We start from the raw sequence: 23,979 nt of genomic DNA on the forward strand, positions 1-23,979 counted from the left end.
CCTCTTCTAGATTTTATTTTTTGCATTTTTCTTATTTGAGAAGAGAAAGTTATTTTTGTGAGAACCTAGTTGTTCATCTAGGTTTTAGTGTTTTTCATATATATTCTTACTCTGTCTTAGAGTTTGTTAGAACAACTTAATTGAACGAGAGAGAGGTCTACGGGAGAAGACTTGTTCAAGTCTTACTTCGGGAGGAAGTAAGCACGCACACTTCAAAGACAAAGGGAGTTCGTTGTTTGAAGGTGTTTTAGAAGTCAAATTCATAAAGTGCATTACAAAGGATTGTGGTAATAATTTAGAGGGAGTCTAAACTTGTTTAAGTCAATTGTCTTTGTAATTGTTGATACTTTATTAATTGATTTCATTTGGTAAGCGTGGCCCCGTAGACTAGGAATGTTCGAAAGAACACTAATACCACGTACAAATCTCTTGTGTCAAGTGATTTAATTTTCTGCAATTATTTTTAGGCTAATTAGTAATTTTCCCCCCGAACTTTGACATGTACTAAATCGTGCCCCCTGAACTTTTTTGGTCGTTAAAAATTCCGCCCGAACTATTGAAATTGTTAAATTTAAGAACTTTTGTCTAATTTTAGTAAGAAAATTCCAACATGGATGAAAGTTCAAGGGGCATGATTTAGTACATATCAAAGTTTGAGGGACATGATTTGGTAGGTATCAAAGTCTGGGCTAAACAATCACTGAAACAGTAAAATTGAATGAAATTAGACAAAAGTCCTTAAATTTAACAATCTCAATAGTTTAGGTAGAATTTCTAACGGCCAAAAAAGTTCAGGGGACACGATTTAGTACATGTCAAAATTCGGGGGAAAAAATTACTAATTAACTTTATTTTTATATTCTGTCTGTTCTGCTTTATCACTGCAAAACTAGTTTTTGCAAACGTATACAGTTTTATATGTTCGTATTTATTATTGACATTTGCAAAATTTCAATTTTTCATTTCTTTTCAAGTTTTTCTTTTGTTTCTTTGTTATTTTTACTATACTCTCTTCTGGTTTATGTTAGTGATAGGTGTAGTTTGATTACACCACAAAATATATACTACAAATATATTTTCTAAAGCAGTCGAAATATACGTGGAATTAAATAAAAACAAATCATCTCAAGAAGAATGTGATATTGTGATATAGGCACTATATATCAATATATATTAATATTTTATATAAGATTTAGATAATAGAGTCGTCAATTATTAAATTTAGAATTGGAAACACGTAGGATACATGACAAAATTTTATCCAAAACTGTAGCAAACAGACAAATATACAGGAAAGCACTAGAATACTGCCCTCCGACTTCGAGTATTATAATACCGGCTCACTTCTAAGCTCTTCGATCAACTCATCAAAGTTTATTGAAAAACAAAAGTAAAACAATAACAAAACTAAGCAAAAATAGTTTCAGTGAGCGACCGTACAATATATATATATATACAACAGTCGTTACCAGAAAATGTCGAGCGTTCCCAGCCCCTTCCGGGGAAGAATAGGTGACCCTTTGGACACTTACGCTATCGATGTGTGGGACCCTTTGAAGGACTTCTCTTTCTTCTTCCCGGACTACACTTCTCCTACTTCGGCCGGCGAAGAATCGTCAATTCCGGTACCTTCTCAGGTGAAGAAAGAAGAAACTAAAGTCAGTTACGAAAACGATAGAGTACTGTTCCAGGTTAGTGGCAAGGAGGAGAAGGAGAAGGAGAAGAAAATAAGGTATGATGAGCAGGGAAGAGGAATGTTCTTGAGGTGGCTTAGGTTACCGGAGAATGCTAAATTGGATCAAGTAAAGGCTGGCATGGAGTGTGGTCTTCTCACTATGGTTGTCCCTAAGGCAGAGGTGAAGAAGCTTGATGTTAGTAAAGCTATTCAAATCTCTGGTTCATGAGATTTTCAGAAGCTATTATATACAGTACTCGTTTAATTATGTCAATTCTATTTGATTATTAAAAAAAAAAATGACAATTCTGTGTATAATAAGTGTTTGCATGTCCTTTTAGATTAGTTGAATATAAATGAGTAAGTGTAACATGTTCATGTGTTTATTATCTGTTTTATAATATTATTATTGTAAAAATAAATAATAGGAAATAATTGTTCGCTTTGTTATAAATTTAAAGATCATCATTATAATAATATTTGACAAATTTTAAATATTTAACTTTAACTTGAATTATGCAAAGGTTTAGTGTCCGGAGCCAATCGTATTTGACCTTTGCCTCTTTTGGCAGATGCCTTGGTGTGAAGTTTATTCATTCTCAAAAAAAAAAAAAAAAAAAAAAAGAAATATGGATAAAATGTGTAATATTCTTGGTTTAACAGAATATACAAAGAATATTCTGTTAAATTTAACGATTAGTTTGATCTCCCGTTAAAAAATAAACCCAATAATTAAACCAAAAAATTAAACAATCTTTTAAATAAACAATTTTTTAAATATTAATAATCTCTTTTTAAATTAAAAAAATCATCTTAGCCACATATCTCTCTAACAAACCTATCTTGGGAGAATATTAATAAATAAAAAAAAAGATGAAATGGGCTGTAATTAGTATTTACCTTATATGTTTGTGCTTATTTTTAGTTTTATTTTTAATTTTACCACCAAGAGGAGAAAGTTGAAAAATATTAGAATATGAAAATATTATTAGTGCTTATTAGTAATTTGCAAAGAGTGTGAAAGTCTATAAATATATAGTTGTGTAGCTATTATTAGATATGAAATGAGATAATAGAACTTTTTTCAATTAGAAGATTAATGTACATTTTACTATTAATAACATACATTATTATAACACAACTATGTTTTACTTACTAAATATACTGACACATATTTTATTTTTATAAAACAAATCGTTCAAATAATGATACTATTTTAATTATTAATTAAAATAAAAAACTAAAATATTAAATAAAACTAACACTACGTGGTTTGACACGTAACAATCACCTAGTATATAGAAGTATATGAAACTATTGGAAAAAATGATAAACTTCAAGCGCAAAAAATATTTACTCAGTTTGGTAAAATTACTAAACCCACAAAAAGAGATATATTTTACTTGTCACTTTAAAATTTCAAACCTCACTATTTTTCTCTACACCCATACCTCTCTCTCACACAAAACACATATTTATAAAGTTATAAAATTTGGCCATCAAAACAGCTTGGGGACCAAGTCATTCCAAATCTTTCTTAAGAAGACTCATCAAAACTTCCAAGACTTTACTTTTCTCCACAATTAATAATTACCCAAAAATAAATTGCAACTTTACATATATAGATAAATAAATAAAGAAATAAACAATTTGAGTCAAACTCCAACAATCTCGACCTTGACTCAAATTCTCTAAACTCACAACTCAAACCAATTCATACTCTTATTGAACTTTACTTGAGCACTTGTCTTCACATTCTTCAATCTTTCATTGATGTTTTCTTTCTTCAAACAACTTTTAACTGAAATTGGAGTCTTCTCCACCTTGTCACATTCCTTCACACTAACTGAATGCCTTTTGTGACTTGACTCAACCTTCACAACTCCACCTAAAATAGTCTTCCCGACTAATTTATACAAATTTCGCTCTTTCTTACCCTTCACAACTAATCACCTTTCTTGATAATTATTCACTATCTTTTGTGGAATAGACACAACCTCGAGTATCCAAAGCTCCCAAAGAGATTAAGCTCCTCCTTAATGTTGGAACATGTCTCACATCAGTCAGTTTTCTCACAACACCATCAAACATCTTCACCTTAACAGTTCCTATTCTAACAACTTTAGAGCTAGAATCATTATCCATCAAAACAGTACATCCATCATATGCCTTGTAAGTGTCAAAGCACTCCTTATACGGGCACATATGGAATGAACAACTAGAATCTAAAATCCAAGAGTCAAAAAAATTTTCATCAGCTATGACAGAGAGAATATCAGAGTCACTTTCAAACCCTTCACCAACAATATTTGTTGAATCTGACGTTTCTTTGCATTCTTGATTCCTCATTGCTTCAAGATGCTTGGTCAACTCTTCACAATTTTGCCTAACATGTCCCTTTTTGTGACAATATAGTAGCACTCCACTTCCCTCGAAGAGCGTGAATGAGCGCGATGGTCTCTTCTATCATCATATCTTCCTCTATATGTACTCCTACCATGACTTGATTCTGACCTTGTCACAAGAGCTTGATCAATATGAGACACACCACTTGGTTGCTTGATACTATCTGTCTCCAAAATAGCAGTTGACACCTCATCTACAGTTGAAGTAGTCTTTCCAACCAAACGTGTAGTCACTAATGTCTCATATGATTTTGGTAAAGAGGCCAACAAAATAATAGCTTGATCCTCTTCATCATCAATTTTGACCTCTACACGTAACAATTGAGTTATGCACTTATTAAATCTATTTATATGATCCCTTACATCTTCTCCTTCAACCATTTTCAACTCATATAATTGTTTATTCAAATATAACCTATTTGTTAGGGATTTTGACATGTAAAGCTTTTCTAACTTTTTCCATAACTCAGACAGACATGTTTCATTCAATACACTATACTTTAATTCAAGAGCCAAACTTAAACAAATAGTGTTTACTGCTTTTGCTTGCAACTCCTCCCAATCTTCATCACTCATACTCTTAGGCTTCTTTCCATGCAGTACCTATAAAAGCCCTTGTTGTACCAACACATCTTTCACCGTGCTCTGCCATAAACTGAATGTTTCTTCCCATCAAAATGCTCGATCTCAAACTTTGTGGAAGACACCATCTTTGAAATTTTCTGTGTTGATTTGAACCTTGTCTCTAATACCACTTGTTGAGAAAAATGATAAACTTCAAGCGCAGCGAAATAATAAAGAAATGAAGCAAAGAAAATTTACTCAGTTTGGTAAAACTACCAAACCCACAAAGAGAGATATATTTCACTTATCACTTCAAAATTACATATACTCTCTATTTCAATCTCTCCACCCAAATCCCAAGACACCCTTTGCTTCTTACCCACTCTCACCACATAGCAAACTCACACACACCTCTCTTTTCAAAACTCGCTATTTTTCTCTACACACATACCTCTCTCTCTCTCACACACAAAACACATATTTATAAAGTTACAAAACTTGGGCATCAAGATAGCTTGGGGACCAAGACATTCTAAATTTTCCTTAAGAAGACTCATCAAAATTTGGTCACCAAGACTTTTCTTTTTCCCACAATTAATAATAACCCAAAAAGAAATTACAACTTTACATATGTAGATAAATAAATAAAAAAAATAAATAATTTGAGTCAAACTCTAATAGAAATAAATAAAAAATTTTGAATCTACAACATCTACATCAACTTTTTCTGTGTATTTATTTTTAAACAAAATTTATAATAATTAATTTAAAATTAAGTAAAGAAAATTACTAAACAGACTTATTTTATAACAACCCATCATGAAATATGGAATACATAAGAAAAGAGATGTGTAAGCTACTTCTAGTATTTTTTGGTGGCCCAGCTATCCATCTTGTATTTAGAATTTTATTTTGGCTAATGCCGGTTATCAATGTATCTGTTTTCTCTCAATCCATTTGAGTGATTTGCTTAGTAGTATTCCCTAAGACTGTTTTTCTCATTTAAAGCTTATATATATATGAGTTCAAATTGCATTATGGTTGAAAGTTAAGGTTACGGTTGGTGCTTGAGATAAAATTATAGTTGGGTACGTCAACCTCCAAGGTTTGGGGTCTAGAACTGGGTTTAAGTCCGGGATAGAAGGGCAAGGTCGGGGCTGGGTCTGGTATCAAGGTCGGTCCTATGGGGTTGTGAGGCAAGATGTTAGGATTTATGTCCTGAAAAGCCTGTAAAGACATTATTGTTTATAAATATTAGTTGAACATTTTGATATATGCTTCAATGTTGAATTATTAATATATAATATTGAATCATTTATACATAAATATCAAAAAATTCTTTATTCATATATGAGATTGTGACTTGTATTGTATGGAGAATTGAGATTATTTAGCCATGAACAAAATAGTTAGCAACATATTAAAGTTATAAAATCTTTAATCAACGGTACTTGCTAGTATGGTTCATTGATTCTCATTATTCGGTGCAAGTAATCTTGATTCAGATTGTTGATTTTGTATGACATCTAATAAAAGTGTTGTATACAATTGAGATTATATATGCCATTGACTAATATGTAATTAAATTGTCTTTATCAAATATGCAATTTACTATAAAAGACTTAATTCACATCACAATGATAATCAATAGTAGATCGGCCTAAATTCTGAGTGATCATGAACTCCAGTTTATGTTATTAGTTTTTTTTTTATTCACTCGTTAAACACTACTACAAATATAACATTTATCTTTATTTTTTCATTAATAAATTATAAATCCGAAGATAAAACTATTTTAAGACACGTTTCATAACTTTCATCGTTTGCGTAAAAACAAAGACTTTTGTCTTCGTTTTTAAATAAGGAGACAAAGGACCTTTCAGTTTCTCTTCTTCCTTATTCGCTTATCAAAGACCCCAAACTCCAAATCCTAAAACCACAATCCTCGACGACAACGACGTCCTCCCTCCATGGCCTAGACGACAACAAGGAGAGCTTCATCTTCTATCTCTCCCTTGATGACTCACTCTCTCACTCCCTCGACGACTCACTCTCTCCCTCGACGGTGTCAATGGAGATACCCTCTCTCTGTCGCATCTCTTCATTCATCATTGGGCGGTAATTTTTTTTCTATTCTTCATCTTTTCATTCCTCTTTCTCTCTAAACTCACTATTTTTTGAGTTTTCTTGGTGTGATCATTCCTCTTCATCTTCAGTCCATCTCTCACTCTCTCAATCACTAATCTCATCTCAAAGGAAGAAAACCCCAATCAAAGTACATTTTTTTAGGTTTTTCTATCAATTATTTTCTATTAGTTGATTTCCATTTGTGTGTATGTATTTACAATGTAATGTTTGGTTGATGGAAAAATTGATGATTTGAATTAATAAATTAGATTTTATTTTAGCATCGCATGGATGAAAATTATGGAAATCAACATTTTTATGGTCGTTGTATTGATTTTGAGATTGGTGAAGAAGATTAGAAAGTATCTCATTGCCTGCTCCTAAAAAAGGTGCTTCTATGTCATTTTATGATTACATTTTTGTTTTGTTTCGTTTAGTTTTTTATTTTATGCTATATATTTTGAGGTAAGTAAAATTTGTATAAAAAAACAATAATACGGACTATGATATAATATTACTCTTTTACGAGTTAAACTATAGGAAACTCGATATTACATTATACTAATAACAATTTAAATACCTAAGTTGGAGTTGTTTTAAAAAGGTTAATCACTAATGTTGAATTTAAATAGTAATAACTCATATATATTATATATGTGTATATGTGTTAATATATGTTTGAAATTATTTAACCAAGATCTTAGTTTACTATTCATGTATGTTGATTATAAACTATAATCTAACATCCTATAAATATGAATAAACCTAAAATGATATATTAAACACATAAAGTTAAATAAACCTTGCATTGATTTCAACGGAATATAATATCTCCTTTCGCTCAGCTCTTTAGCTATTATTTTTTTCTGTCGCAGAGTATTATCAAGAACTAAACTTAGATCTTCATCTCCTTTAATTGTGTTCATCACTGTTTCTTTGGTATCACTCATGACTAGTGTCGGTTGTTTCTCAACTCATTAAGGACATGCATATGGCTAATATCATTGAGGAATGAGAGATGAAAATTTTGAGTTACACATTAGTGTTGTATTCAAAATTTACAAAAAAAAAAAAAAAAAAAAAGATGAGACATTAGGGTTTTCTATATTCATCTCTTTCTTTAATTTATATATACATTTTCTTAGGTTTTGATTAATCATTTATTTAATTAAAATAATACGATAAATTGTTTTGAGTGGCTGAGAAAAAATCTCACTCAAAACCTAATTCAAATCACCTTAGATCTAAGTATATACCTATTATATCCTTTCTTAATTAAATAGACGATTATATTATTATTGTTCTTAATTAATCATATAATATAAATATAATATCTTTATATATTAAAAGTAGCTATTTAACAATTTTTTTGTTAGTTTAACCGTATTTTAATATTGTTACCGTTAACTTTAATAGAGATTTAACAAAGGTGTTAGTTTAATTAATTACTATTATTTCATTACCCATTAAATTTATATTATTACCCTCTCGTCACTCACTCTTCTCTCACTTAATTTTCTAATTTTGGAAGTCCCTAATTGTTATACCTTTGATTCTTATTAACAAGTAAAATCTTCCAAAAACAATAGAACACACTTCAGCTGAACAATTCTCCAACTGAAGCACACGACCTGGTGAGAAACAAGAGCTCCTAGCAAGACTATGAGCTACTCTATTTGCAGATCGTTTTACAAAACATAAATCAACACGTTGATAAAATAATAAAAAGTCACGAACATCCTGGACTAAGAGACCAAACTGAGATGACAAAGAGATGCTACCTTTAATAGCTTGAACACATATTAGACTATCAATTTCCAGAATAACTTGTCGCCAAGGATGTCTTGCAATCCAACTCAAGGCCTCTTTAATGCCAACAATTTCTGCAACTTCAGGTTGGACTAGTCCTAGTTTTCCCAAAGTGTAAGCCTCTAACACCCTGCCTGGGCTATTTCGAGCCACACAGCCAACACCAAACCGACCCTCTTGCTCAAACAATGCTCCATCTACATTAACCTTAATGTGATTTATCAATGGTACAATCCAATGCTCAGTCCGTTTTTCACCATCCAATAGGTGAGAAAGAGAATAACCTCTTCTTTCTTGAGCATATTTAAATTGATCAAGGTAAGATCTTGCAGAAGCAACAATATTTGTAGTAGTACGAGTTTTATTTTGCCAGACGAAATCATTTCTGGCTTTCCAAATTGCCCAAGCTACCATGGCTAGCTCTTCATGCTCCCCTATTTTTCCTCTCCCAGCCAACACCAGAAGCCAACTATAAAAATTGCCATCCAGGATGTTGCCAATGTCTACCATGGTCCTACTCCAGCAGGTTCGAGCATAAGAACAACCAATCAAAGCATGGAAAATTGTTTCATCTGTTGCCTGGAATAAAGGGTAAATGACACTCACAGAAACATGCCTTTTAACCAGCTGAGCACAAGTAGGAAGGGACCCCGAAGCAGCCCTCCAAAGGAAGTTGTAGACCTTAGGTGGAATTTTTAAATTCCATAATTTACGCTAGAAGTCAGTGGTTTTAGAATCAAACTAGGCCCCCTTGATCACTTGCAAATGACGATATGAACTGCTAACAGTGTACCTACTATCTGTCTCAAATTTCCAAGGCCAATGATTGACCCTTGCTGAATCACTCAACTGTATAGAGAAGCTGAGATTTTGATCTCGGACATTAGATCGGTAATAATCTCTTCGTCCCAAGTTCTCGAGTTCATCTTAAATAGGCAGCTAATATCTTTGTTGTATAATGTTGGGTGATTGGAAGTAACAAAAGGGTTGCACTCAGGGAGCCATGGATCCTTCAAAATAGAAACATTAGCACCTGTACCTGTAAAACGTACTGCACCAACCAGCAATAGGTCCTTAGCTTCAAAAATATTTCGCCAAACGAAGCTTGCATTATCCCCCATTTCAACTGAGAGAAAGGATCTATGAGGATAATATCACAATTTAAAACCCCGACCCACCAGTGAGGATTCATGACTTAACAAACGCCAACCTTGTTTCCCCAAAAGGGCCAAATTAAAATCTCTTAGACATTTGAAACCCAAGCCTCCAACATGTTTATGGCGACACATTAATTAATTATCTTTTTAGTTCAAAATATTTAAAAAAATTAAAATTTATCTACAATATTAATTTATTTTTAGTACAATATTAATTATTTTATTTATTGTCGTATTTTTTAGTAGAATACTTATTTATACTATTAAAAATTTCTACAAAAATGCAAAATTTAAAATTTAATATAGTTTTATGACTTAATTATTACTAAATAAAATACAACCTTACGCGAAGTGATTTGATCCCTATTTATATTAGAGCATTTCTAATGGAAATGCAAATAAGTGATGCAAATACAAAATATAACTTATTTTGTTAAAAGTGTACTCCAATGATGTGCTAAATTATGATGCAAAATTCTCACATAATTAAAAGTGATTTAAATTTGCATCACAATATAGCATGATGCAAAATTTACATCACAATAAATGTTATGCTTTTATATTTACCATAAAACTATTTTTAATATTTTATTATTAAATTTTAACTAACATACTCATTTGCATTAAATGACTTGTATTATTATAATTTTATTATTAAATTTTACATTTCACTTTACATTATTAGTATTATTTTATATTTTTTAATAAATTATTAAGTGAGCATTAAATAACATATTAAATTTTGAACCAAGATTTACAATTATGCATTGGAGCACAATAGTAAAAGTTGATGTAAAAATATCACAAAACTACTGTTTGTACAAAATATAGCTCAATTTTTACATCTCCCATTAGAGATGGTCTTTTACTCTCTATTTTGAATCATAAGATTTTATTATTTATTTTATTAATGTAATTATTTATTTAACTTTTAAAAATAAATTATCATTTTAAATGCCGCTAACTCACAAAAGAAAAGAGAAAAAAAAAAGGTTAAAAGTATGAAGTTGTAACAATAAATTCAATGAACAAAAATAATGTAATAGTACAAAAAGATAAATCAAGTGTTAAAACTAAAACAAAAAAAACTTCATAATACAAAATCATATTGATGAATTGATATTGTTTTACATATTGCAATTATATTATTGTTTTGTTATTTTTTATCACTTTGTAGTTATTTTTTTGTTGTTTTATAGTTACTTTCATGTGTTGTTAAGTTGGTTTAGAGTTATTTTTTAGTTGTTTAAAGTAATTTTGTAATTTTAAAACTTCAACACAGTATTTTTAAAATTTGATATAGTAAAATGTAAAAAAAAAGTGAGAAAATATAAAAATAACAAAAAAATGAGTATTTTTATTAGATCCAAAAAAATATCTTTTTACATTACATACTGAAATTTTTAATTTTTTTTTATTGTGGTGCAGAATTTTTTTTTAAAATACTTGTGTATTTTTTATACCGTATACTGTTTTAAATTTTCTTTATCGTTCTACTATTATATTTTAATTGTTCTAATTTTATTTTTAGTATTCAATTTTTTATTCTACTCATATTTTATATAAAGAATATATTTAAAAAAATTTGTATGTGACAGTATTTTTATAAAAATTAACCTTCCAGTATTTTTGATAGTTACCAACAAAAAAAAAATAATAAAACTTCGACCTGGTAAAAAAAATAATTTAAAAAGTCCAAGTGCCCTTCTTGGGTCAATATCCGTTATCAGTTTTTTTTTTTTCTTTTTAACTACTTTTATCATCAATTTCTTATCATCTTTTTCAAATCCCTTTTGTATTAACCGTTCCCTCCATTAGCATCCTCCACCACTGTCGTCGGCGTCCCTGCCCCACACCCTCCTCGTTCTTCCCCAACTCCATGGACTCACTTTCAAATGATATACATTCATCTCTTTCTCTTACTGATGAGGAAAGATCTGTGTTTTGTATACCTGAATATAACCCTCCCCTACCCGATCATTCCACCCAGCCCATCCTCTTAGCCAAGGTTCTCACTCACCAGAATGTGTATAAGCAAGCCTTTATCGACCAAATGTCGGGACATTGGCAAGGCTGTTACCGTGTTGTAATCACTGAATATCAGGAAGGAGATGGCCTATTTCATATAAAGTTTGGTTGTGAAGGCAATAAAAGACGGGTTCTCACCAAAGAGCCTTGGCACTTTCAGAATCATCTCATTGTTCTCCGCACGCCAGATGCTCTGCAAAATGTCTCAAAGGATGATTTAGTTTTCACACCCTTCTGGGTACAAATCTATCGGCTGCCATTCTTAAGCAAGTCTAAATTGCTTGCTGAAGCACTTGGCAATATCATTGGTGAGTTTCTTGAAGTATTTGATGATTCCACCAATGAAGGGTGGGGTCATTTCTTACGAGTTCGTGTTAATCTTTGCACGAACAAACCATTATTGAGAGGCCAAATGATTCGGGTGCCAAGGATTAAAGATGAGTTTCGGGTCGACTTCCGCTACGAAAGGCTTCCGGAATTCTGTTTTGAATGTGGCCGGTTGGGACATCCTTTTGAGCGCTGTGTTGCTTTTATAGAACGTATGGACAGCGGCAATGATGACGATTTTCAATATGGACCATGGATGAAAGGTGCTAAACTCCCTACTCACAACTATGACCGATATCTGACAGATTTTGCAAAAGGCAATGCTTGGCCACTAATTACCCGTTTGGCTCGAACTACACTTACTTCCACTTTACCATCTCTGAAAAACTGATACCAAGCCTCCCCTTCTACACTATTTGAAGGAGAATTCTCTAAAAATCCTTTCCCTTTGCCTCTGCAAAATTCTCACTCCCACATATCTCCAAACTTCTCACATTATCAAACACCACAATCGGCCTTCACACCAACAACCTCTTCAATATCACCTATGCCTCTCAGCCCTGCAACACACTCCAACATCCTACACTCTACCATCTCCCAACCTACGGATGCCCCTACCTCCTTTCCATGCTCTTTTGTCTCTTCACAGCCATCCACTACATCAACAAACCAGCCTTCTAACTCCACTCCTAGCCCTGTATCGACTCCCAGCAACCCCAAAAACAAACAACCTATGGTTTTTTCTGCCAATTTATCACAGAAGCATACCCCCAATACATATGACACCAACACCACACTCAATATCACTTGCCCCAGCAAGCCGAGCTACTCCCAGCCTCATTTTTCACTCTGCAACAGCCTACACCAGCAACCTATTACCCTTTCCAATACCAAATCTCACCCACAGTCTGCTGCAAGTCCTGGCCGAACCACTCACAGTGAGTCTATTTCTGACCTCTCTCACATTTACATGCCTAAAGTTCATAACCAGACCTTTGCCACATATCCACCACCACTACAAACAACTCAACTTCACCCAAACACAACTACATCCACTTTAAATGTCCCCCTCAAACATCATCCTACAATTCCATCAACCATTGTCTCCATTGGAAAAGAAAACTTACCACCCACTAGCACCTTCAAAAGACAAAACGATTCTCTTTCAATGAGGAAGTTCTTGAAACGATGTCGTAACACTCAAGGAGCATCATCTTCTCCCTTGTCCCGAGATGATGATCATGAGATTTTAGTTTCTGATCTTGAGGATTCTAATTTCTCCCCGGACTCACTTGCGGAGGTTGCATGGCAACCCCGCACATCATCATGAAAATAATAAGTTGGAATGCACGGGGTTTGGGGAACCCAAGTGCGTTCAGACATTTGCGATTTCTAGTTCAACAACAATCTCTCCATATTTTGTTTCTTATGGAAACAAAACTGTCGGATAACTCTGTTTCTCGTGTGCGACAATCTCTTCATTTCCCGAATGGCTTAGAATCTCCTCGCTCTGGCCTTAGTGGTGGACTTTTGTTACTTTGGAAGGATGAAGTGGAAATAACTCTGCTTAATATGGGTTCCACTTTTTTTGATTGCTACATGATGGTAGAAAATAGCCCCACGGTTCATTTAACATGTTTTTACGGTGCCCCGGAAGTCAATAATCGACAAGCATCTTGGACTCTATTTGAAAGACTTGCGGATGTTGCTCCTCATCTCCCTTGGATTGTTATTGGTGATTTTAATGAAATTCTCTCAAATAGTAATAAATCGGGTGGAGCTCTTCATTGTGAATCCCAAATGGATGCTTTTCGAAAAGCCATTGACAAAGGTTGTCTTCATGAAACTCTAGTTGAAGGTGACCCTTTTACTTGGGCTAAAAATAGGGCTGCTACTAATACTATCAAAGAGAGCATTGATTGGTGTTTCATCAACAACCATTGGGAATCCTTCTTTGAGTGCCCTCAAGTACATCACCTAGACTATTTTCAGTCGAACCATCGCGCCATTAGTGCCACCATCAACCTGATTGCTACACAACACGCCACAAAAAAAAAAGGAAGAATCGGTTTAGATTCGAGAAGCTATGGCTGTCCGATCCTGACAGCAAAGACATTATTGTTGAAAACTGGTTACACAAGGACTCCACCGACCCTATTGCTGCTATTATTTCCAATATTACCACATGTGCTGGACAACTTCAACTTTGGCGTGAGCACAAATATGGGAAGATGAAGAAAAACATTAAAAAATGTCAAAAGCAAGTCGAGCAGCTCAATAATTCTTCCAGTCATAGCAGCAGCCACTTTGATGATCTAAAACAAGCTGAATCAATCCTTGATGAGTTATTGGAACAAGAAGAAGTGTATTGGCAGCAGCGATCTCGAGTTGATTGGCTTGCTTGTGGAGATAGAAATACCAAGTATTTTCATACAAAAGCTAGTGCCCGACGGACCAACAACCACATCAAGTTTCTCTTTAACAATTCGGGTGGTAAGGCTTCCTCTATTGCTGATATATCAACTGTTGTTCAAGACTTTTACGCTGATCTTTTCACAGCTGGTAACATTGATGAGTGTGCCCTTGCTCATACACTTGATTGTATTCCCACTTTGGTAACTAATGCTCACAATGATGCTCTCCTTGCTCCATTCACACCAGCCGAAGTTGATAGTGCCCTAAAGACAATGAGTTTGGACAAAAGCCCGGGAATTGACGGAATGTCCGCCATGTTTTATCAACAACATTGGTCAATTGTTGGTGATCTTGTATCACATGCCGTCCTCAACATACTCAACACTGGTGCCGACCCTTCCAACCTTAATCACACTTTAATCACACTCATCCCAAAGATTAAGAAGCCTCATCATATGAAGGATTTTCGGCCTATTAGTCTTTGCAACGTCATCTCCAAACTTGTAACGAAAATGATTGTAGCTCGGTTCAAAGAAGTTCTTCCTTTGGTTATTTCTGATACTCAGAGTGCATTCTTGGCTAATCGGTTGATAACTGACAACATTCTGGTGGCTTTTGAACTGGTTCATGCAATTAAAAACAAGACTGCTGGGAAACATGGCATTGCTTCTCTCAAGCTTGACATGAGTAAAGCCTTTGATAGGGTTGAATGGAAGTTCCTTGACGAAGTAATGAAGAAAATGGGATTTGCCAATGGTTGGGTCTCACTTATCATGAGCTGCCTCACTACCAATCGATTCTCCTTCCTTATTAACGGTGAAGTTACGGGTTCTTTGACTCCAAGAAGGGGGTTGCGCCAAGGCTGTCCTTTATCTCCCTATCTATTCTTGATATGTGCTGAAGGAATATCACGGTTGTTGCAACGTGAGCAGGATTTGGGAAATTTACATGGTTTTAAACTCACTAGGCGGGCTCCCATGATCTCCCACTTACTCTTCGCTGATGATAGTCTTCTTTCTTGTCAAGCTGATGAGAGCTCATGTCTATCCATCAAAAGGGTTTTGTATACCTATCATCGAGCGTCAGGCCAATTAATCAATCGAGACAAATCTGTGATGTCCTTCTCCCCGAATACCACCTTGGCTGCCAAAGTCTTCTTTCATCGACACCTTTCTATGCCGATTAGTGAGTGTCATGAACGGTACCTTGGCCTTCCATCTTATTCAGGCAGGGATAAAAAGGAGCTTTTTAGTAACATGAAGGAAAGGATTTGGAAACTCATGCAATCTTGGAATGAAAAACTCTTCTCCGCTGGGGGTCGGGAAGTCCTCCTTAAAGCGGTAGTCCAATCGATCCCAACCTATGCTATGAGTTGTTTCCGCTTGCCAGTCTACTTTTGCAACCAACTTGAGAGTATGATGTCAAACTTCTGGTGGGGAATGAATGAAAATGGTTCTAAGATTCACTGGCGTTCTTGGAATTTGCTTTGCAAAACAAAAGGCGAAGGTGGAATGGGTTTTCGCTCTTTCATCCAATTTAATCAAGCTCTTCTTGCCAAACAAGCTTGGAGGCTAGTTGAAAATCCAAATTCTCTCCTTGCTACACTTCTCAAGAGCAGGTATTTTCCTAACAACTCTTTCTTGGATGCAAGTATGGGCCACTCCCCTATCACTAACATGGCAAGGAATTCGTTGGGGACGTGAGTTGTTGATAAAAGGCTTACAGTGGAAAATTGGTGAAGGAAGATTGATTCGAAGTGGATTTGACCCGTGGATTCCTAGGCACACATCCTTTTTACCTTTGACATACTCGGGTCCTTCCAATGGTGTTGTGGCTAATCTTATCACTGATGAACGACAATGGAACGCTACCTTACTTCAGCAATACTTTAGCCCTATTGATGTTGATAAGATCCTCACACTTCCATTGAGTTACTTCCCCTCTAGAGACAAATTGATATGGCACCACCATTCTTCAGGAAACTTCACGGTTCAAAGTGCTTATCACCTAGCTACTTCTTTGGAAGATGAAGATCTTAGCTCCACTTCTACATCAACTGTGGCTTGGTGGAAACTATTTTGGTCTCTCCAAGTCTCTCAAAAAGTGAAGATCTTTCCTTGGCGCGCCATACATGATGCTCTACTTGTTGCCACATCACTTGTTCGAAGGAAGATCATCACAGATTCAACTTGCTCCATTTGTAAACAAGCTTGGGAGTCAACGGGACATGCTCTTTTCAGTTGTAAGTATGCCAAGGCTGTTTGGCGATCTTTGGGTTTAAGCTTTAATTGGTCAGCTGCTGCATCTATGAAAAATGGTGATTATGTGACACACCTTTCCTCTATGTACAACAAAACTGAGATGGAACAGCTGTTCTGTACTATGTGGGCCATTTGGATTGAACGGAACAATATAATCCATGGGAAAAAAGCAAGATGTGCCCAAAATCTAGCTGCCTTTGCCTCGGTTTTTCTCCAAAATTTTAGAGCAGCCCAACAACGATCATCTGCTGCCATACCAGTTACTACACCAGCAACACCAGCACTCCCACACCAGCCCCTCCCTCGGCTATCTGCTTCTGCTGCTTGGCATCCTCCAGCAGCTGGTACCTTCAAGCTCAACACAGATGCGACTGTGGATATTTCTACTCACAAAACAGGTCTAGGTGCGGTGCTTCGAAATGCAAATGGCCATGTGAAAGCTGCCCTCTCCATGCCTATGCTCGACAACCTCAAATCTCATGAGATGGAGGCCAAATCACTTTTCTATGGTCTCAATTGGGCTCTTCAACATCACTTACCTATCGATCAAATTGAGATGGATGCACTCATGGTTGTCAACGCGTTGAAAGCTCCCTTCAATTCAAATTCAGAGTTTTCAGATTTAATTCTTGATGTTCTTAGTCTTTTATCTTTTTTCTCAAATGTAAGAGTTTCTCATGTCAATCGTGTTGCTAATTCAGCTGCACATGGGCTTGCTAAATTTGCATTAAGGGTAGATGAGACTTGTACTTGGTTGGAGATTATTCCTCCACCTATATACTCTATTATCGTAAACGAATCCTTATTTCTTTAATAATAATAAAGTATTTTCCCTCAAAAAAAAAAAAAAAAAACAAAACAAAACAAAAAACCAAAAATCATGAAAACCAAGTATAAATAGGGAAACCACTTTAAGGAAGATACTAGAAATACCTGGATTCGACTGAACTCATCTTCTGTACCGTCGTTTCCCGTTCAAACTCTATCCACACACCAACGATGTCGATCGTCCCAACCAACGACAATGATCGAAGAATCAATGTTTATGACCCATTCTTTCTTGATCCCCGGAACCCACTCTCAGATTTTCCTTTCTTTCCCTCCTCAATTTCCCGCGTTTTCCCGGAATTGAACCTGGGTGCTCCGGTCAATTCCCGTGTAGACTGGAGGGAATCTTCCGATGCCCACATCTTCCAAGCTTGTCTTCCTGGTTTTGCCAATGAAGACGTGCTCGTAGAGCTTAAAGACGAACGGGTTCTTCAGATTAGCACTGATAGTGGCAGCTTCATGACCAGTTTCAAGGTCCCTGAGAGCGCAAAGCTCGATCAGCTCAAGGCCTTTATGAACAATGGAGTTCTCACTGTTACTATTCCTAAAGAGGAAGCTAGAAGGCCCGAGGTCAGAGTCGTTGAAATTGCTGGCGAGGACTGAGGTCTATTTCGTCTCTTTTGTCTGAATATTAACATGTTTAGTTTAATTGAGTTTGTCCAAGTTATTTGAGTCGCCGGTTAAGTGGGTTCGTGTATTTTTTGAAAGATAGTTTATGATATAATGCTTTATCGTTGTTTTTGGTTGTTTTTGTTGTAATATGTCGTTTGGGTGTCAAATTTTCTAATAAGGGAGTAGTATAATAGTTCTTTTAAGTGTTTTTGAATGTTTTTCACTATTGCTTTAGCTTACTGAATTATGTGCTCTGCTCTTTAGTTTCTCTATAATTGAAGTTAAAAGACATTTGTGATTTAAACTTTTGTGTAGTTCTGTGAGGAGTACAGTAAGAATAAGGGAAAAAGAAAGTGAGAAACAGAGACTTTTCACTCATTTAAGACAGCAAGATGTGATTGACCAAGTCATTTAAAGAACTAGAGGAAGAACCACCTTGTCTTATAGAAAGTTCAATCTTTTCCTTCAGGTCTTTTGCCTTATGCCTTATCACTTTTCCTTCTTCATCAACCATCAATCTTCTTATAACAATCTCTACTTCTCCTCTTTCCAATTTGTTCTCCCACTGGATTCCCACTCCCAATACTTGGCTCAAAAGCCTCGCATTCACTTTCTGATCGCCAAAATAAGATTGGCATATCATTGGAACCCCTTCAGAGACGCTTTCTATGGTTGTGTTCCAACCACAGTGGCTCCAAAATCCTCCTACTGCTCTGTGTGCCAAGACTTCTTTTTGGGGTGCCCAATTCACAGTGCAGCCCCTTTCTCCTACCGTTTCCTCAAAACTTTCAGGCAGTTTTTTAATCACATCTCCGGCAATGCCCGAGTCAGTTCGAACTACCCACAAGAAAGGTTGCTTGCTGTTGGCTAAACCCCATGCCATTTCTACTATCTCTTTCTCATCCATAAATGCTATGCTTCCCAAACTAACATAGATGACAGAGTTATCTGTTTGTTTATCAAGCCATGAGATGCATTTATGGTCCTCTTCCAACAAGTTGTTACAGGATGGTGGGACCATTTTGTGCATAGGGCCAATTGGGAAGAATGGAATATGGTATCCTTGGCCGAGCTGTGCTAACTGTGTTTGTTCAAGACATTTTGCGGTGTTCCATATTATTGCTGAAGATGTTCTTGTCTTGTGTGCTTCAGAAATAAGCTGCAGCAAACCATTTGAGTCTGTGAAATTGGAAAAGGGCAAATCTTTGAATCTGAGTGGTTGAAGCTCTGGTACTGGATCCAGCAACATAGTTTCTGCAGGTTAGATGGTGGTACAATATAAGTACAACAGTTCAAAAGATAAAGTAAAATGAAGGGTACCATTTTGATAAAAAAAAATATTAAGCCTAAAATATTAGATAACTTCAAATTAAAATAATAGAAAGGCATGAAATGAAATATATCTAATGGATAGAATAATGTTAAATCGATTGGATAATTGAAATTAATTGGATTTAATTAAATGGTAAAATATAATATTTAATATATAATTGGATCGGATATAGACTTAAAAACATTAGATATAATCCAATCAACACCTCTAATTTCAACAACAAACCATTCTATCACTTTTCAACTTTAGTTCCATCAAAAAAAGAAAAGACCTCTACTCACCTTTCAGGGGACTATAACCATCCTTTACAAGTCTTGGAATTGCTTGGTAAGTTAGCATGTTTGCGGCGCTGCTAGTCGACAAGATGATGCTTGGAATCTGCAAATGATTAGCAACATCGTTGGAGAAGTACATGTACTCATCATAGATGATGGAGTTGATTTTTTCAAGGTGGCCATCTGTTTTTACCATCTGAGTCAACGCTTCCTGGAGTGGAATTTTGCAAGTGATGTTAAAATCAGATAAAACAGATACAAAATTCTTGGAAGAAACATTCAGATCTGATAAGCCATCAGGGATTTCTAAGAAGTTGAAATCAGGGTATTGGGAGGGGTTGGGAGAGTTGAACTTAGTATGAGCAACTGTGATGACAAAGCCTTTTGAATGAAGGATTGTACCTAGTTGAAGCATAGGAGTTATGTGGCCTTGGAATGGACATGGAACAAGAATTAATCTGTTTTGTCTCTGTGCTTCCATTTTTTTTTTTTTTTGGCTTCTCAAAGGCAAGCTTTATTTTCTTTGTTTTAGAATCATATTTTATAGTCCAACTCAAAAAGTATGTGAAATTTCTTGCATAGAGCCTACTTAGAATCGGTCATTTATTATAGTTTAATGGTATTATTAAAAAGTTGAGTTTAGCACAATTTTATTTTTGTTTTTTGATTTCGTAAAATTTTATTAAAAGTAATAATTTTTTTTAACTTTTTGTTTTGTTTTTATATATTTCTCGGCTATTCTCTATAGATGGTTACTTAAAAAAGTGATGACATATCATAATGGTGCCTTAATATAGAACAAGTTAATAACAGTTTATTTATTTGCATAATCTTGCTTTTAAAAGTAGGTTTATTGAATGATTGTTTGCCTTCCTGGCTTACCTGAGGCTTCTTGTCATGTTGTACTCTTTTCTCAGGTTTTAAAGCATCCTCTGTTTCAAAAAAAAAAAAAAAAAAGTAGGTTTATTGAATGATATTAAAATTAAAAAAATTATATTCTAAATTCAAATATTTTAAAATTGAAATAGAAGTAGGAAAAAAAAGGTAAAATGAAATTGGATGGCAAATGTATTTTATATATTACATAGAGAGGAATGTATTATTGTTGTAAACATACAATACTGACTCAGATCAATCTAAGGTTAAATAATCAACAAGAATTAAAGCAACAAAACCAGAATTATAAACAAGATAATTAAAACAATAATAATAATAAAAAAAAAAACAGAGAGAAGAACACAAGAAGTTTATCCTGGTTCGGATCTCATACTTTGAGTCTTATTCCAGCTCTCCCCCAAGGAGATTTCTCCACTATGAATTAGCCATTACGAACACCAATTTCAGTACATGATCATCAAGAACAATCACAGTCAATCTAGGCTCTTCAACACTCAAAACTAGAGCAATTTAGCCAATGTAGACTTGATTTTATTCTGCATGATCACTCTCAAAATCTCTCTCTCTTTTTTTTTTTTGGCCTTACTCTGGTTACAAATAAGAGTTTAATATATAGTTGTTAGTAGCTGACATGTCCAGCCCTTAACAACTTAAGACAAGTTAGTTATTTAACTAACTAACCAACTTCCCAAATAGGAAGGAACTCAATTGAAATTAACCGATTTTCCAACTGATTTGGCTATCAAAGCTGGTTTAGTTTAGAGTGGATTATTTACCACAAATTCTACCTTAATCCATTCTAAACTGAACCTTAATAGACTTACTACACTTGGGGGAGTGATCCTGTTGAATTAGTCAAGACCTATGTTGAGTAAATCCAAACAATGTTGGAATTTACTCACGGGCAACACCTTGGTTCCTACATCAGCAGGGTTCTCTTCACTTGGTACTTTCTCAAGATAGACTTCACCATCTTCTATCTTTTCTCTTATCCAGAACCTTCTAATGTCGATGTGTTTAGATCTCTCACGGTAAACGGGATTCTTGCTTAAATGAATTGAAGATTGGCTGTCTGATAACACAACAACTTTGCCCTTTATCATCTGTAGTTCACTTAGAATTCCTTTGATCCAAAGGATGGATACTTGGAATCTCTTAAGGTCCCTGTTGAATAACTCAAGAGACCCGTGGTGTGTAGTTGGAGATTTAAACAACGTCCTTAGCCAAAGTGACAAGCGTGGAGGACAACCTATTCAAATTGGCTAATCTCCGGTTTTGAAGAAGTTATCCTGGAGTGTGACTTATTTGACATGGAATTGGTTGGTTATCCATATACTTGGGAAAAAGGGAGGGGAACTTCTCGTTGGATAGAAGTTAGATTGGATCGTGCCCTTGTATCATCTTTTGGCTTCAAACCTTTACGCAAGCTCGGTTATTAAACCTTGAATTTTCTCCTTCAGACCACTCGCCAATTTTTCTTGAGTTCGTAGCTCCAGATGTTTTCATTCCAAATAGGCGTTTCAGGTTCGAAAATGCATGGTTAAAGGAACCAATGTGTTTGGAGATTGTGAAGGATTGTTGGAATGTCTCTAGTCTTGCTTCGGTAGCAGAAAAAAATTTCTCTTTGTGCAGATAAGTTGGCCACATGGGGAAAGAACGTGACTGGAAACTTTAAACTCCGAATTAAGCATTGCCGTGATGAGTTGAAAAACTTGAAGAACAAGAGGGATGCTCTCTCGGTCTAGCGGTATAGTGAGAAGAAGAAGGAGCTTTTTTTGGTGTTGGATCAAAAGGAAGCCTTTTGGAAGCAGAGGGCAAAGCAATTTTGGTTGAAGGAAGGTGATCAGAACAGTAAATATTTTCATAGAGCTGCTAGTAATCGTAGAAGCTTCAACCAAATTTCAAAACTCAAAGATTCTAGTGGTAATTGGAAGGATTGGGGAAATGGCCTTGAGGATGTAGTTGTGGATTATTTCTCCTCTTTGTTCAGTGCTTCAAATTTGGGTAGTGACATGGTGATTCAGTGTATTCAAAGGAAGGTTACAACTCAGATTAATGAAGATCTCCATCAACCAATAGTTGCCGAGGAAGTAAGGAAAGCTATTTTCAGTATGCATCCGGATAAGAGTCTTGGCCCTGACGGTATGACACCTGCTTTTTATCAAAAGTGTTGGGATTTTATTCAGTTTGATATTGTCGCTGTGGTTCAGAAATTCTTTACTACAGGTGAGCTTGATTCTGCTTTTGGTGATGCTAATGTTGTGTTGATTCCGAAAAAGAAACTTCCTGAAAGTATGGTTGATCTTAGACCTATTGCTTTATGTAATGTTCTGTATAAGATCATTACTAAAGTAATGGCTAATAGGATGAAGCCGTATATGGATCAAATTGTTTCGGAATCCCAAAGCGCGTTTATTCCAAGGAGACTTATAACTGACAATATCCTGGTTTCCTTTGAAGTGCTTCATTACTTGAAAAGGAAAAGAAAGGGCAAGGATGGTTTTATGGCTTTAAAACTGGACCTCAGCAAAGCCTATGACCGCATTGAGTGGAGCTTCTTGGATTCGATGCTTAGGAAAATCGGCTTCTCGGATTCTTGGATTTCTTTGGTGATGAAGTGTGTTAGTTCGGCAAGGTACAATGTGATTCATGGAGGTAGAACAATGGGGCCGATTACACCATCTCGTGGTATCCGTCAAGGTGATCCTTTTGTCACCTTATATTTTTATACTGTGTGCGGAAGGATTATCAGCTTTGATTAAAAGATATGAGGCCATGGGTCTCATTCATGGGTGTAAAGTGGCGAATGGGGCACCGAAAGTGTCTCATATGCTGTTCGCAGACGATAGTTATCTGTATTGCAAAGCCACTCTTCAAGAAGCCAATCGGATTAGAGAACTTCTTCACCAATTTGAATGTGCTTCAGGACCAAAAGTCAACTTGGGGAAATCATCAATCTTCTATAGTACTAATACAACAAATCATGTCAGGGAAGATATCAATACTCTGTTACAAATGCCACAAGCAGATGAAAGGAGTATGTATCTGGGTCTCCCTAGCACTATGGGAAGAAATAAGTCGGCTGTGTTGGGTTTCCTGAAGGATAGAGTAAGATAAAAGCTTCAAGGTTGGGATTCAAAAGTTCTATCTCGTGCTGGTAAAGAAGTGTTAATTAAATCGGTAGCACAAGCTCTCCCTAGCTACGCTATGAATGTGTTTTTACTTCCATTGGAGATTAGCAGAGATATTGAAAGTATTATGGCGAG

The 23,979-nt window shown here is 35.2% G+C and overlaps 6 protein-coding genes across 6 annotated transcripts; 4 read left to right on the plus strand and 2 right to left on the minus strand.

Annotated features, from left to right (window-relative positions):
• The first annotated feature begins 1,203 nt into the window (after window positions 1–1,203).
• LOC115718740 (class I heat shock protein) lies at window positions 1,204–2,172 on the plus strand. Its single transcript, XM_030647565.2, has one exon. The coding sequence runs from the start codon at window positions 1,476–1,478 to the stop codon at window positions 1,902–1,904; it is 429 nt and encodes a 142-aa protein (XP_030503425.1). The 5' UTR covers window positions 1,204–1,475; the 3' UTR covers window positions 1,905–2,172.
• Window positions 2,173–3,372: 1,200 nt separating this feature from the next.
• LOC133034417 (uncharacterized) lies at window positions 3,373–4,024 on the minus strand. The gene is made up of 2 exons (XM_061109500.1): window positions 3,673–4,024; window positions 3,373–3,563 (listed from the first exon to the last, which is right to left on the minus strand). The coding sequence occupies exons 1-2, from the start codon at window positions 4,022–4,024 to the stop codon at window positions 3,373–3,375; spliced, it is 543 nt and encodes a 180-aa protein (XP_060965483.1).
• Window positions 4,025–11,616: 7,592 nt separating this feature from the next.
• LOC133034419 (uncharacterized) lies at window positions 11,617–12,483 on the plus strand. Its single transcript, XM_061109501.1, has one exon. It carries the CDS (start codon window positions 11,617–11,619, stop codon window positions 12,481–12,483), a length of 867 nt encoding a protein of 288 aa, XP_060965484.1.
• Window positions 12,484–13,520: 1,037 nt separating this feature from the next.
• On the plus strand, window positions 13,521–17,582 carry LOC115720373 (uncharacterized). Its single transcript, XM_061109502.1, has 3 exons — window positions 13,521–14,060; window positions 14,234–16,157; window positions 16,249–17,582. The coding sequence occupies exons 1-3, from the start codon at window positions 13,521–13,523 to the stop codon at window positions 17,580–17,582; spliced, it is 3,798 nt and encodes a 1,265-aa protein (XP_060965485.1).
• A 185-nt stretch (window positions 17,583–17,767) lies between these two features.
• Window positions 17,768–18,199, plus strand: LOC115720920 (18.2 kDa class I heat shock protein-like). The gene has a single exon (XM_030650128.2). The coding sequence runs from the start codon at window positions 17,768–17,770 to the stop codon at window positions 18,197–18,199; it is 432 nt and encodes a 143-aa protein (XP_030505988.2).
• A 284-nt stretch (window positions 18,200–18,483) lies between these two features.
• Window positions 18,484–20,473, minus strand: LOC115720919 (UDP-glucose iridoid glucosyltransferase). The gene is made up of 2 exons (XM_030650127.2): window positions 19,823–20,473; window positions 18,484–19,462 (listed from the first exon to the last, which is right to left on the minus strand). Exons 1-2 carry the CDS (start codon window positions 20,295–20,297, stop codon window positions 18,588–18,590), a joined length of 1,350 nt encoding a protein of 449 aa, XP_030505987.2. The 5' UTR covers window positions 20,298–20,473; the 3' UTR covers window positions 18,484–18,587.
• Window positions 20,474–23,979: the final 3,506 nt, after the last annotated feature.

This window comes from Cannabis sativa, chromosome 2 (assembly GCF_029168945.1).
Source record: "Cannabis sativa cultivar Pink pepper isolate KNU-18-1 chromosome 2, ASM2916894v1, whole genome shotgun sequence".
In the NCBI taxonomy this organism is placed as follows: domain Eukaryota; kingdom Viridiplantae; phylum Streptophyta; class Magnoliopsida; order Rosales; family Cannabaceae; genus Cannabis; species Cannabis sativa.

What these genes read in the sequence shown, in the direction of transcription:
- LOC115718740 (XM_030647565.2), top strand. Translation starts at nt 1,476, where the DNA reads ATGTCGAGCGTTCCCAGCCCCTTCCGGGGAAGAATAGGTGACCCTTTG.
- LOC133034417 (XM_061109500.1), bottom strand. Translation starts at nt 4,024, where the DNA reads ATGAGGAATCAAGAATGCAAAGAAACGTCAGATTCAACAAATATTGTT. An exon ending in GGGAGCTTTGGATACTCGAG is followed by an intron (nt 3,564 to 3,672) that starts GTTGTGTCTATT and finishes AGACTATTTTAG; the next exon opens with GTGGAGTTGTGAAGGTTGAG.
- LOC133034419 (XM_061109501.1), top strand. Translation starts at nt 11,617, where the DNA reads ATGGACTCACTTTCAAATGATATACATTCATCTCTTTCTCTTACTGAT.
- LOC115720373 (XM_061109502.1), top strand. Translation starts at nt 13,521, where the DNA reads ATGGAAACAAAACTGTCGGATAACTCTGTTTCTCGTGTGCGACAATCT. An exon ending in CCTTCTTTGAGTGCCCTCAA is followed by an intron (nt 14,061 to 14,233) that starts GTACATCACCTA and finishes TGGTTACACAAG; the next exon opens with GACTCCACCGACCCTATTGC. An exon ending in CAACTCTTTCTTGGATGCAA is followed by an intron (nt 16,158 to 16,248) that starts GTATGGGCCACT and finishes AAATTGGTGAAG; the next exon opens with GAAGATTGATTCGAAGTGGA.
- LOC115720920 (XM_030650128.2), top strand. Translation starts at nt 17,768, where the DNA reads ATGTCGATCGTCCCAACCAACGACAATGATCGAAGAATCAATGTTTAT.
- LOC115720919 (XM_030650127.2), bottom strand. Translation starts at nt 20,297, where the DNA reads ATGGAAGCACAGAGACAAAACAGATTAATTCTTGTTCCATGTCCATTC. An exon ending in TGGTTATAGTCCCCTGAAAG is followed by an intron (nt 19,463 to 19,822) that starts GTGAGTAGAGGT and finishes TCTAACCTGCAG; the next exon opens with AAACTATGTTGCTGGATCCA.